The sequence below is a fragment of the Pterocles gutturalis genome, unplaced genomic scaffold (genome assembly GCF_000699245.1).
Source record: "Pterocles gutturalis isolate BGI_N339 unplaced genomic scaffold, ASM69924v1 scaffold23816, whole genome shotgun sequence".
NCBI lineage: Eukaryota > Metazoa > Chordata > Aves > Pterocliformes > Pteroclidae > Pterocles > Pterocles gutturalis.
Window position 1 is genome coordinate 38,848 of NW_010098493.1, and position 14,252 is coordinate 53,099.

A 14,252-nucleotide genomic window follows, 5' to 3' on the forward strand; every position below is an offset into this window, starting at 1 on the left:
TGTGTCTCTTGCCCAGGGTAATTTTTAGATATTCAAGCTTCTTGCGCTTCCCTTGAGAAATGGGTCCTCAGCCACACGCAGGCGCTGCCCGCCTGTACTGTGCTGTCTGTGCAGGAGTGTGTAGGCTGAAGCTAACTGTCTCATTTCTTCTCCAACCATCAGGCCGTTTGGTCGATGCTCTCAAGAACTACGAGGTCATCTTCTACTTGGCGGGCTCAGAGGTGGTGCTTTCCGCTCTCTTCCTGGCCATGGCCACCTACTGCTGCCTGAACCGAGGGAAAAAGAAGGAACCTCCTCCAGAACAGAACCCATCTGCGGGCGGTGGGAGCGACACCGAGGAAGCAGAGTCCGACGTGCAGGAAGCTGAGGAGCACAGCAGTGACAACCATCAGCTGGCCCACAGCACCGACAACGCTGTGGTGGTGGCCAGTGAGGAGGCTAATCACGTGGCAGAGGAGCAGAGCGGGGAGGGAGGAGAGTGTCCCAAAGGGGACAGGGATGTATTGGCACGAGATGGCTGCAACACTGACCAGATGGTGGAGAGGGACAGTTTTTAGCCAGGGCAGAGGAACAGGGATGTATATAACTGGCCTTGTTTGCATGCACGTCAGTATGGGAGGGTAGGTAGGATATGGGGTGGAGAAAGTTGAGACAAAAGCAGATGTAAGAAGAGGGAGAGGTATAAGAATAGCTGGTCCTTATGTACATATGTCCACATACCTACCCAGTGATACATCTACTTGCATCCTGCACCCATGCTGGTATAACACAGGCTCATAGCAGTCCAAACACCGAAAAAGAAAAAAAAAATCTTCTCACTTCCACGCCAGCCCTGGTCTTTTGAAGAGGCTGCCAAGGACTCTCCTTTTCCTTCTGCATTGTCACAACACAGAACACAAACAATTAGAGACTCTTTGTAATCAGATCTGTTATGCTTTGGTCTGGTGTCAGTGTTTCCTCCACTCCACTTCCGTGGTCAGGATAGCACCAGGCGAGCTGGCAGTAGGTTTAGGAGGTGGTGTAATTCATAGCTGTCATCTGGGCCACCTCCAGGTGCAGCCGGTATGGGGGTAGACACTGTGTTCCCTCCAATACCTCCCTCGGGCACTACCAAACTAGTGCGACACTGGCTCCCACCACCTCCGTCTGGAGCATCTTTTGTGGAGGGTAAAGCCAGGGCAGTGACACATGATGCTGCTGCTGCTGAGGTACAAGAAGACAACATCTAAAAAAGACTAATACCATTAGGTGAGCAGCCATGAAACGGAACCTCACTGACAGGAATAGCAGCAAGTCAGCTTTATCCAGGCTGAAGTGAGTCCTGTTGACATGTGAAGGGAACAACTTAGCCCTGTGGGGGTGGGGGGTTTTGGGGCAGGTAAATAACCATGTCCCAAGCGATTATCCACTCAGCAAAAAAAAGTGTGCATGTTTTCCTTTTAAATAGAGAAAACCCCCTTACGTAAAGGAATCAAAGGTAAGGCAGAAGGACGAACCACACCCCCTGGGTGCCACTAATGAGGGTGCTGGAGCACGTGGTAAGGAAGGCATGACCCTCTCACCCCCGCTGCAGTAGTGGATTTCTAGATTGAGAGAGGACAACCTTCTGTGGCATGCTTAAACCGCTCCTAATCTGCTTTAGGATTGGATCTTTTATAAACACCCCTGGCCAAAGCCCTTTCTTCCGGTTTCCTGCACTGCTTCACCTCAGAGGCCCCGGGGGAACCTATGACTATAGCAAGGGATCAAAAACTAAGCAGAGGGCCACAAGGAAGGCAGCTCATGAGACCATCAAAATAGGTGTTTCATTCCAGACCGGATTGACTACAAATTAATGGGTCATGGGCAAAGCCTGCAGGACCCATAAAGCCATTTAAACCCAGCAGGGGAGCTTGGACATGAAAGAGAAGTTCATTCTTTATGCTCCCAAGCAAAGAGCAGTAAATGAGCAAAACAGCTGCTGAAGAAAGTCAGTTTAAGAGACACAGGAACTGGAAACTGAGGGGGGGAGAAGGTAAACCCCATGGGGTTGTGTCTGGTCCCACAAGTGGCTGACAACAGTGTTGTTAGCTCTGACAGTGAGCCAGTTAGAGTGGTGACTTTGGGCTTTTTCCTATTCAAACCCCCTTACAAACATCTCAAGTCAGACCAAGCACCATGAAACACCCCAGATCCACAGCTCTGGGAGAACAAGCAGCAGCAGCAAGGGTGGTGGAGCCTTACAGGCATTCATTCACTGCTCTGCAAGCTCGTCCTCCCCTCCCCACAAGGTAAGATCACTATTTCTGCTCTGCTAGACCAAGCTGCTCTGCAGCTCTTTACCCAGGAAACCCAAACCCCTCTCCCCCAGGATGGGTTTTATTCACCAATACCTCCTCAAAGAAGCAGCCCACAACTCCCCAGAGGTCCAGGGTCCACAGCGTGAAAACAACTGCCCTTGTCAGCACCAGGCAGGTCACCAGAACAAGGTCCCTTCTGTTTCCTTGTCACCAGTCATTTCCCACTAAGCCTCCCCCTCTTAAATCTTTTCACAAAAGCACATAAAAGCCCTTTGGGTACAAGATCTCGCTACAGATGGTGCTGTAAGATACCCAGGCCTCTTCCTTCCCCTCCACCAGTCAGGTCTCAAAAAATCACTGTTACACTGCCTTCCACTTTGCTTGTTGGCTTATTTTCTGTTTCTCTTAACTGCTCCATATTTTGGCACAACAAACAGCTCTGAAAGAGGACCAGGGTCTTAAGCATCAGCTCAGACTTGTGATGCAACAGCTGAGCTCTGTGGAGAAGCTGGCCCTGGAGGGGTGCAAAGATGCCACCTGGCTGGACTGAGGCAATGGGTGGCTTCATAAAGCTGGTGTTCCCCTGGGAAGCCAAGATGCAGAGAAGCTGATATTACATAGAGGACTGGCCTTGCTGCAGCATTTATAAGCCTCCTTCCCTGGAAATATGTGCTGCAGTAACAACTGCCTCTTGGCACAGAGCTTATCTACCAGTATGGACAAGAAAATAATGGCTAGCACATGACACTCCTTCCTATCGTTCTATTTTAAGATTAAAATCAATGGAGTATGAGCAAAAAAAAAATCACTAAAGAAAACCCATGAAGGACAGGAAACAAAATGTCATATTTCTCTTTACTAGACACAACAGTCAGTACATCAAAGTCTTTTTAAATCTTCCAGAGCAGCATGACCATGGATGGCTTTCTTCCAGGCACCCACACAGATGATGAAGCTCCAAAAACAAATCAAAGAGAAAAAAACAAAACAGACATCTTGATAATAAATTAATGCCCTTAAATAGCTTCTCTCACTGCCACTAGAATGTAACCACTGAGAAGTCAAAACCCTTGCCTCTGAGAAGCACACCACTCCTGGCAGTTGAGCTGCCCACTAAAAGAGAAAGTGCCATCTGCATCTGGGATCAGCCAACAAGGATGGAGGAGAAAAGGAAGAAAGAAGCAGCTTCACTTACGTTGGTTTTCCTTTTTCCCCTTCCCTTGTTCTGGGGATTGGGATAATAGCTACTGCTTCTTGCTGGCCCAGGGGCAGCATAAAATGGGTGTACAGAGAGGAGAGCAGGGGGTGGCATGCCATTCACACTTTGCACTAAAAAAACCTCAAAGCCCTTCCCTACAGGCCACGTCTTCCTCTCTTCACAAGGCTTCCTGTCTCTTTAGTTTAACGATGGGATAGCTCATTTGCAGTTCTAAGGTGGCTCCTCCTGGCACCTGCGCAAGGAAAGAACGTGCAGGACTGCCTGCACATCCTCAGGAAGTACATCTGGTTACTGTCCCTTGCAAGGTGCCTAAGAGAAAACGATGTAAAGGAAATTTGTGTGGCTTTGCTGTTATCCCCAGGAACCTGTCTGCCTCAAACAAGCATGTTCACCTCAGCATCTCTGCCGACCAGGGGGGCTCCTTCCCACAGGGAAGGTCAGAGCAACATCCTGCAGGATTCTAGCCCTGAGGTGTAGCTAAGGAGTGTGCAGACAGTGCCAGCTGTGCAGCAGCTCAGGAACTATGCAGAGGATGGCAGTCAGAGGAAGAGACTTCCATGTCTTTGCAGCAGGGCTGCAGCAACTCAGCATGCCAGGCAGCTACTTCATCAACCCCTGCTTTGAGAGCTTCCCCAAGCCCCTTGAATGGGGCGGGTGACCAGACCACATGTACCACCACCAGTTCTAGGTATCACCTTGGACTTGTCCTATGTCTTAAGAAGAGTAGCGCAGAGAGCTGGGAGTGGTGAGAGTGATCATCCTACAAAAATTGGTCCTGCAGCCCATGGGGACAGATGAAAGAGACAGAGGAAGTTTAAAACAGGCCTGAGAATGAGAAGCTTGAAGACAGTGAGCAGTGGGGTGAAGAAAACAATGCTGGTGCTAACACTTTCCCATAGCACAAGGGGAGGACAGCAGGGGCTGTTCTTGCCTCTGTAACCATCTCCGGATGTTTAACTGGTTTCCATGTGTGAGAGGGGAGTGGTGCACCCACACCCTCAGCAGCATCCTGCCTGCCCAGAGTCACACAGCAGTGTGGTAGGAGATTTTCCTCCCCACACCTCAGTACCCAAGTTGGGCAGCAGAAGTCTCTGGAGGAAAAAAGGAATATCCACGCAAACACGCAAGGGAAGAGAGAGGAAAGCAGAGGTTGGTCCCTGTCCAACCAGCTACCTCCACCCAAAGCAGAGGAGGAATCCCAGGCTGGACATACACAGAAATCACAGAGGATGAATCGCCATGTGAAATACATGTTTTTATAACAGTCTGCAAAGTCTTTCCTCTGGCCACGCCAGCACACTCAGGCATCATCAATGAGCTTTTCACCATTTGCGTCCTCCTTCCCACTACCTTCTCTCTCGCTTCCTCCTTCTTCTTCTTCTGTCCCATCTGTGTACGTGTCCTTCTGCCCATAGTTGAGAGTAGTGCGGGCAAGGTCCACCTCAATCGGAAAGACATCCGCATCTCGGAGCACAGCATAGCAGTCGTCATAGTACTTGGACATGGTGGAGACAAAACGCTGGAGCTGGAACACGATGTCTTGCACTGTAGTGGAGACAAGTGGGGAACAAATCAGGCGAAAACCCCCTTCCTAGAGTCTGAAGACTGTGATCAAGCCTCCCTTGCCAGCATTAGACAGTCTCCTGCTCATTAACCCCTTTTGGCTCCTGAGGGTGGACGCCTTGGGCACAGCCACAAAAGGGTTCTTCAGCAAAGACTTCTGAGCTGAGACAAATGGGGAGCATGAAGGCCAAAGCCACGTCTGCCTGACCCCTGCAGGCACTGGACACAGCAGCAGTACTCACCGTGTTTCTGGTCCAGGAGCTCTATTTTCTCTAGCACGTCCTTCCTCATCTTGGCAAACCGTGTGCGAGCCTCCTGCCTGCAACGTAGGATAAGGCGGTATTCATAGTTCCCAGTGCTGACCCGGTAGAGGGGTTCACCCAGAGCCTGCCAAAAACACAGCAGCATTTTAGACTCCCACAGCAGTGCCTGTACACACAGTTTGCCTACTGATGTGGACTCACAATGACCTTGGGTTACTACAGCCCTCTCAAGCTCACTGGAACTGCAGTCAGGAAGCAGGAAACATGAGGAACGCTGAGCCATGTCAATGACTGGCAGTCAGTGGGGCCATTTTGAAGGCCAAATGCACACCAACCATGGTAAACAAAAGCATCACTACTAAGCAAAGTCAAAAGGACAGGCACCTTTCAACACAGCACTGAGAAGTGGAATGGCTTCTAATCTGAACTACTATGACAGGTACTACGAACAAACAAGTCTAGGGTCTGAGAGATATATTAATTTATATCAATCACACAAAAAGTTCTGCCCTCCTCTGCAAGCTTCACCCTATATTGATTGCATAACATATTATATATCTGCACAGGGAACCCTGTGGTATCTACAACCATCCAGACACAACACTGGAAACCAGTAGGGATGGACCTATACATTGTCTCACAAAATAGCTTTGAGAGAAAGGGCTTAGGTCTGTCAGCAAAACAGCATTCTCCTCTTGCACCTGTAAACATAACATATATAAAAATCCCTGTTACTGACTATGTCTTGGTAATGCACGCTGCATGTGCCAAAACCCAAAGATGTTACTCCTCTGCTGGGGAAGACTGGGATCCTTTCCTTCCCATGTAGCAGGAAAGATATAATTAAATGTTGCCTTAGGAAAGTTTCAGTCCTTCCTGGCACCATGAACTAGGCACTCAAGAAATTAAAATCCCTGCTCTGAGATCAATACCTCTGATAAAAGCTCACTTTTATGCAGGGAAATTCAGCATGCAGGGGACACTACTAACCACAGCAGTTCAGGATTACAATTGTAAAACCCTAAAACAGATAGGAAACTGTCATGGGACAAAGCTACCAGGTTTTTTCTTTAAACTCTTCTGATTTTAAACTACTTATTTTTACCAAAAAACCCTACTGTTAAGAGAGATCCTTTAATTAGTTTTCCTCAACTACAAATGCAGCTTTCACATGCGTTTTTCTAGAGGAGCCAAATCTCCATTTCTCAGAAACAACTCCTGAATTAACGACAAGCTGTACACTACACACAAATGGCATCTGTGAAGATAACACCTTAATCTGCCTTACACAAGCTAATATTACTTAACCACTGAGAAAGGCAACCACTGAGCAAGCAAGCTGCAGAGCAGATGTCTGGTCCCTCTACTATTCCACAGCACCAGTGATCCATGACAGTTATTGGCAGCATTTCCTAGTAGCATTCAAGGATCTCCAATATCTAATATGTTAAGAACAAATGTGTGTAATTCTTAGGATGTATTCACTAGCTTGGATGCACACAGGTACAGAAGTACCATTGCATTTATAAGGCAATGTGCACAGGGAAGCTGCAGAAACAGAATATGCAGTTGTCATTGCCACAGTACTGGTACTCACAATGCAGCTGTACTCTTCATCATCCATCTCTTTGACTTTCAGGCAGTAAGACTTTGCAGGATTTAAAATTTAAAAAAAAAAAAAAGCAACACAAGAAGGAAATATTAAGAATTAGAAGCAATTTCAACATTTCAACCCACAGCCACAGGGTTGTACTATTTCAAGCCTTCCCTCAATGCTATAGCTAGGGATACTGGGGAAAGCACAGTGGGATCAGAGTCTATTAAACATCCCAGGTGGAAAGAAAATCTATTTAGAGAAAGAGGGGGAGAGAAAAGGAGGGGTGCTTAACATTTATATTACAGGAGCAAATACTTTAGATAAGTGTAACCTAGTAAGGGAAAAATCCTGTGTTCATCTACTGTTTGGGAAAACACAGTACCAGAAAAGTATGAGGAGGGAACAAAAAAAGAGGAAAACCAAAAAAGATAAATTGTGGGAAGGACTGGTGTGGGAAGAGATGCTGCCATATTCACTTGCCTTAGGGCTGCAGGTCCAAATACTTCTCTTAAGTGATAAAAGGAAATAGATTCCTACAGTTATAGAACAGATGCACTTAAGAACCCTATCCTTTTTGGGTGTAGGAAACAAGGGGTGAGTTGAATGGAGGACAAAAAAAGCTAGGGTCTAAATGAAAGCATATAAAACATTTGTTTACTTTGTCTAAAAAAAACTATCCAAAACTACCTGAAGAATATGGACTTGTGAGCTATTTAGGGGAGTTCAAGAGCATAAGTTGCACAGAAACTTGTTACAAATAAACCAGAAAATTAATTTGGTCATGTAGAAAATAAGTCATCTGCATTCTGGGAGTTCGTTCTCACCAGTGACAATGATTAGATTAAAAGCAGGTGTCTGTGAATCCAAATAATCTGGCAGTAGACAAAGAACTGGAAAAAAAGAGTGCATTCTCACATGGCTTGTGGAAGGATGGATATGTGGTCGTACAGGCTGTATGTGACTTTCAGGCTACAATTCTATAAAACTTAAGTTCAACCAGCACTAAAAAAAAAAAAAAAAAAAAGCAAGCAGCTCACCAAATATTCAAACTTGACATCCAAGTACTTTTTGATAGTCAGCCTTGTGTCAGGAATGGCTTTATTCAGATATGTATTCAAGTCAGTAAGCATCTGCAAAGGAAACATCCTGTTGCTGAATGGAAGACCAAAAAGCATGACTACAAATCATCAAGTGCAACCTTCTAACCAGCACAGGTCATAAGACTGCCTCGAGTTAACTCTTTTTTGAACTACAGCATATTTGAAATAAAATGTTTATCTTGACTCAAAACTGCCATGGTTAGCGCATCTATTACTGTCACTGGCAAGTGGTTTCAGTGTTAGAAATGCATGCCCTACTTCTAGTCTGAATTCATCTTCTTTGGACTAATATTGTTTCATTTTCAATTGGTTCTGGAAACCGTTCTCCCTGATTCAAAGGCTCACTGCCCATCATTGTCCATCCAACACGGTACTGAAGGTGGTGCCCAAATCAACATTTAATCCTCTCTTTGCTAAACTAAGTGGACAGAACCCCTGGAAAGTCTCACTCAAATGTATTGATTGAAATCCTTAAATTGTTCCTGAATTGCTAATCTAATCTCTTTTAAATTTGTTGATATCTTTTCATTATGGGTACTAATATCAGGGAAAGGGCTCAAGGGACTACACTGATCAAACTACACCCTCATTCCCAAAAGAAAAGGAGAATAATATACTCATGTGCAAAAGTCAAAGGGACAAGGTTGATATATTCACTACATTACCTCTTAGGTTCTTTTATGAAGAGAGTTCCCTGAAGGAAAGCAAAGACAGTTCTTCCCACAATAAATTATCTTTAAGACCACACCTTCAAAGACATGCTTCTGTCTTTCTAGATTCCCCTCTTCTGCAGACCCTTTGCTCCTATGGCTAAACTCTTTACCGGCTTAATTGTTTTCAGAAGGTGAATCCCAAACTTCTCAATGTTGCGGTGGGCATCAGCAAATTTCACAAAGGCTTCACTGGCAGCTGGTTGTGGCTCCCGTACACCAATGACAGAGAAAACGTCTCCAAATGCTGGATGAGGGTAATAAATACAAATAGATAAAAGAAGAAGTTGGCCCTGGAGAAGAATCTTGCCTCCAATATTAAAACTCCTTCCCATAACCTTGCCATTAGCTGGGGGATGTTGCTACATATTCCCTAAAGACCACAGGTTGGCAGGGCATTTCTTCAATGTCTCATGTGAAAGCCAGGGCCTGTGTCAGCACTATGTTAGGTGCCAGGAGAGCAGCCCTTCGCACCTCATTTCTGTAACACTTAGTTTTCTTTGAGTGAGGGAATCACACATCTAAGTACTGACTAAAACTCCTGAAACTGGAGGTCAAAGATTTCTGCTCCCTTCACTTAAGATTCTTTACCTCTGTGTGTCTGCGATAGCTCAAAGAAAGCCCTGAGAAGACTCTTGGTGTGCTCTGTCAGGCCTGTGATGGAAGATAAGAAAAAACACTTAAGTCATTTCACTAAAACATAACGAGGGCATCCCTCTCTCCCATCTGCTGTCTGATGGAAGACACAGTTTACCTTTGTATAACTCTGCAGTCCTCTCCAGCTCCTCTAATCTCTTCACTAGTCCATCTAAATGGAAACAAGAATCAGAATACAGAATTACAACAGTGAAATCCAGGACATGGTTGAGACTTGACCAACTGGAAAAACACTAGTTTCGTATTTTTGGTTCAAATTTCTCTCATCATCCCCTGGTCCAACATGGGAAGCTTTCAAAATAACTGCCAACTAGTTTGACAGCATGGCATCATCAGCATTCACTGAGTGGGTCCCCACTTTAAATTAATTTGACCTTAGCTAACACTTAAATAGCCCCAGTGACAGGATATATAACTCAGGAAGGGTAGAGGCAATCACAACAGTGAGGTATAGCAGAAGGAAAGAATTATGAAGGAATAACGTGGAACATGCAGGTAACAATAAAAAGTTGGTAAGCACAGGAGGGTAAAAGCGTTCCCTTAGGAAAATGTCCTCCTGGACAACACTTACCATTGCAAAGTATGGCTCGGCTTAACCCCAGGGCATCCGCTGTCCCTGAGCTCATGTTCTCTACCAGACGATGCTTTACCTTCTTCAATACTAGAGGACAAAAGAGAGTTGCAAACCAGGATCAGGGTCATTTCTATGGGCATGAAAAGCACACTAGCATACTTCGCCACTTTCTCAGGCACTGAAGAAACTGGTGAGGCTGAACTCACTATTAAGGTAGCGAGCAGAAAACAGAATACCATAGAAACTAGATGTTGGGTCCAGCCATGCATAACACATCTTCTGTCTTCTGTCTGTTCTGCTCTCAGATCCTATATACTTTAATCAATAGAGCTCTAGCACTTCTTGTGGAAGACTATTCCAATAAAACACTTTGCTATAAGCTACCTATCATGATATGTGGAACTCAACTTTGCTTATGCTACCTGCTGTATTGCTTTAACTAAAGTCAGGAGAGGAAGCTGAAAGCAAGATAAATAGGATTTAATGCTCAAAGTTATCTCTCTGCTTACTTTTATCTTTTGGACCCGAGTTAAATCCTTTTGTCACCCCTTCATGGAATTAATTTCTTCTTTGGTGGTCATACCATGCAAATTACTAGAGACAATTATGCCCTCTTTGGAATCAGATGACTCAGCTACATTGATTTAGAGGCAAACTTGCAGGGGTGCCAAGCGCCTGCAGCTCCCAAGAACTCAGATAAACCCACAGTGCTCAGCATTTCTGAAAAATACCATATTCTCACTGCACTTCTGTTTCCCAAGAAATCCATCTCAGCCCTCACTGTTTTCCTGAACCCCTGTCAATTCATTAGCACCTTAATCACCATAAAAAGAAACTAAACCAAAAATAATAGATAGATTTTTTAAGAAAGTGAGAAAGGTAGACCATATAAGTGAGACAGCTGTGTAGGCTTAGTTCAAAACACACACTTTGTTTTAGAAATAAAGCCTCCCCTCTCTCCTATAACATTTATGGTTGTATAAAACTCAGCATAGATAAGTGTTTCATCACTGTTCTCCAAGCTGAGAAACTGCAACCAGCTGAAACTCTCAATAGATCAGCATAACTTACACGTATTAAAAATAAATAAAATTATTATCTGAGTTCCATCATCCATGCTAAACACAGCACAGAAAAACAAGCCTCCCACAACAACAGTCAAGCCTCAATTTAACTTTCAAGACTATTTCAAGAAGCCTGGTAAAGGTTTTTTAAACCTGTAATTCTCTTTGACAGTATCTATCTGAAAATTACTGAGTTAAGAGGAAGAACAGAATCAGAATTTTACTTGGTTTTAGCTGGTACCAACCTTTCACCCCTCCGTGCCACTTTAACACTCTAGGGAGAAAGAAATCAGTCTTACCGATATCCAAAGACTTGCCCTGCTTTGGGTCAGCCTGAAGCTTGTTGTAGTGAATCGTCACTTCTCCCTGTAGCAAGAGCAAATCCAAAACTGCTGTGCTGGAAGCAAGCAGCAGTGGCTTCCTTTACCAATGGACAATAAACTAAGCTATGACCCAGAAGCTCCAGTGGCCCCCTCCTACCTCTCACCTTTACCATCTGTATCATCTCGGCCACCGCCACCTTAGTCTTCCCTTTGACGGACTTCCCGTTCACTCCAGTGATTTCATCACCAGCTGCTACAGTGCCATCTAAGGCTGCTGGGGTGTTATCAAATACCTAGCGGAAAAGAGAAAGAGCACAGGTAGTCTGGAATCAAGAGGAAGAGAAAGGTGAATGCAGGGCTGAAGAACAAAAACAAAAAAGGGACAACTACATTCCTCCTATTTAACTCAGTTGTATTTTGTTCATGGTGAAGTCTCAATTCTTCCCTAACTCAGAGGTGGGCTGATCATCTTGTTCTCTCAGGAACTTCTTGGCTGCAGGACATACCTCCTCAAGCGTAGGAGTTCTTGATGTTGAGAACGTCACACCGCATCTCTGTGAATTCTAACTTTGTACCTCTGTGAATTCTAACTTGCTCTCCAAGGAGAAGGATAATCTCAGAAGTCTTAATTTAATTCTTCCACATCTACTAGGTACTAGGGTAAGGAAATCTTACTCACTGGAAAGTGAGATGATGTCTCCCACTTTGAGACAAACAAATAGCATAGGGGTCTCCATACTTCCCATCTCTCAGGCCAACTGTTTTGGAAAGGTGGTTTATTGTCCCTCCCCGAGTGCCCACCTGGACAATGTAGAGACAGGGGCAGTACTGTGCTCCTCCCCCAATGCTAATCCCGATCAGGTTCTGAGAGTCCTTCTTCAGGGTCACTGTCCCAGGTACAGTGGGGATCCCCCTAGAATGAGAAAGGGGGAATGAATAACTGAACGTGGTAGGCAGAGCTGCACGTGTATGAAAACACTCTGTTATCTGAGTCAATACGAACTGGAAACATAATGGGCACTGCACATTTGAATTCATCACATTATCTCTGCCATAGTCTCTCAGTACGGGCCAGAAGAAAGACCCTCCGGGCTATCTTTCTTGAGACTGCATCCATGGATTAAGGGTGGGATAGACACCCTCATCCATCGCTAGGCACGGGGGAAACACTATCATGTTTTAGAGAGTGTTTCATGTGCCCTCAGTGATGGAGTGAGAGGAAAACTTGCACAGCATAAATGAGATGCAAGACAAGTGCTCCATATTGAAATACTAGGGCCTGAGCAGTGAGACCCTGAACCAAAGTTGACATCTAGATGAACCTCACAACCTAACAATATATCTAATATGTATAATATTGATCACATATGCAATGTATTATATTACCTTATTAATATATGCCAATTTATAAAAGCTTTGTTGTAACGCTTATAGAGCTTTGCTGTAATGCTTGCTGTGTAAGGCTAGTCAGCAGAAAGATACTAATTGTGTAACAGTAGCCAAAATTAAGCGCGGACGTGCCCTATTGCCACAGATGGCAAAGGAATGTGGGAAGTCCTGACAAGCTTTGTTGAGAGATACAAAATCAAGATTACTAGATTCTTTTGTTCTTGTTATCTCCCCTCTCCTGCCCAGGCCAGGCTCAAGACAGAAGTTAACAAGGAGAAAACCACACCAGACGTTTTTCACAGTTTAAGATAGAAAGTTGTTTATTCAACTGTATAAAAGTGGTGAATGTTTGCAGGGAAATTTGGAAGCCTCATCTATACAGTGGACGCAGTGTATAGAGATTTCCCAATTGCCGGGAAGGGTTCTCCAAATCCTCGCTGCAACCAGGCTCCCCAGCAACTGCGGATCTGGATGACGGCAACATATTACTACAGCAACTGCTGATATATCTTTCTTAATCACTATCTCTATGTAACAATGATTAGGTGCATTACCTTACTTTCTGCTTGTTATAGTAGTTAACTTATTATTTTGCTGCTTTACCTTATCTTGGTTTATTTTATTTTCACTGTATTATTTTCCTCAGTATTTTATTATTTACACATAAGTAAAAATAAGCTAACTTCTTTAAACTGGTGCCTGCGTCCTCTGTGCTAACCCCGCCAATTGGCAAAACAATGTCAAATTCACTACTAAACTCATCAAACATTTTTACTTGCTCAGGAAATGCCAGTGTTCTTCTCCTTACAGACCTCAGGAGTCCAGAGTTTCTCTCCACTTCTTCCTAGCTCTTATTATCTTTCCTCTATTGTAAATATTTTTTTCTCTGGCTAAGGTCACAAATTTACCGAAGATCTGTCAGTGCTGCTTTGCAATCAGAAGAGAGGTAATCACTGCAGAACAACAGAAAGTGTTCTCCTTTGCTCACCAGCACAGCAATGCCTCATCCCTAGTCCCCAGAGGGAACAAGAAATTAGGACTGAACAGCAAATCTGACTCTTCAGCACACAGTGTCAGGAGCAGGTAAATTTATCCATTCCCATTCAGTCTTGGCTGCAAAGACTATTTCTATCGATAGTAAAAAAACAGGAAAAGACAAGCAAAATACTCACAGCTTATCTTCCTCAATATCATAGTCCAAATCTGCAAACATTTTTTTAGGTAAGTGGCACTTTTTCACCTGTAACTGCTTATTCCGAACTCCCTGGGAAGAAAGAATAGAATAAACTCCAATAAACCAGTGAGCTCAACAGAAAACCACAGCAAATCAACCTGTCACCCTTGTCAATTCCCCTGTCCTTTTTTTTTTTTATTTTTTTTGAATGTCACATCGTGGTCTCCATTCTTCTACTGAAGATGAAAAACACGTCAAGTGTCTCTGATTCTCTGCACTGAATGAGACAGAAGAAAGTCCTCGAGTTTGAATGCTGCACGTTTCAAAACCCACACGGTCC

At 44.4% G+C, this 14,252-nt stretch overlaps 2 protein-coding genes across 2 annotated transcripts in view; one reads left to right on the forward strand and one right to left on the reverse strand.

Annotated features, from left to right (window-relative positions):
• SLC16A8 (solute carrier family 16 (monocarboxylate transporter), member 8) overlaps positions 1 to 557 on the forward strand; it is a 5,073-nt gene extending 4,516 nt beyond the window's left edge. Inside the window, 1 exon segment of the mRNA XM_010073295.1 lies at positions 163 to 557. Within this exon segment, the coding sequence (XP_010071597.1) occupies positions 163 to 557 (395 nt within the window).
• Positions 558 to 4,518: 3,961 nt separating this feature from the next.
• On the reverse strand, positions 4,519 to 14,003 carry PICK1 (protein interacting with PRKCA 1). The gene is made up of 12 exons (XM_010073307.1): positions 13,911 to 14,003; positions 12,151 to 12,262; positions 11,514 to 11,642; positions 11,326 to 11,392; positions 9,960 to 10,049; positions 9,486 to 9,539; positions 9,323 to 9,385; positions 8,845 to 8,978; positions 7,959 to 8,051; positions 6,922 to 6,972; positions 5,304 to 5,448; positions 4,519 to 5,043 (listed from the first exon to the last, which is right to left on the reverse strand). Exons 1-12 carry the CDS (start codon positions 13,949 to 13,951, stop codon positions 4,799 to 4,801), a joined length of 1,224 nt encoding a protein of 407 aa, XP_010071609.1. The 5' UTR covers positions 13,952 to 14,003; the 3' UTR covers positions 4,519 to 4,798.
• Between the last annotated feature and the right edge of the window lie 249 nt (positions 14,004 to 14,252).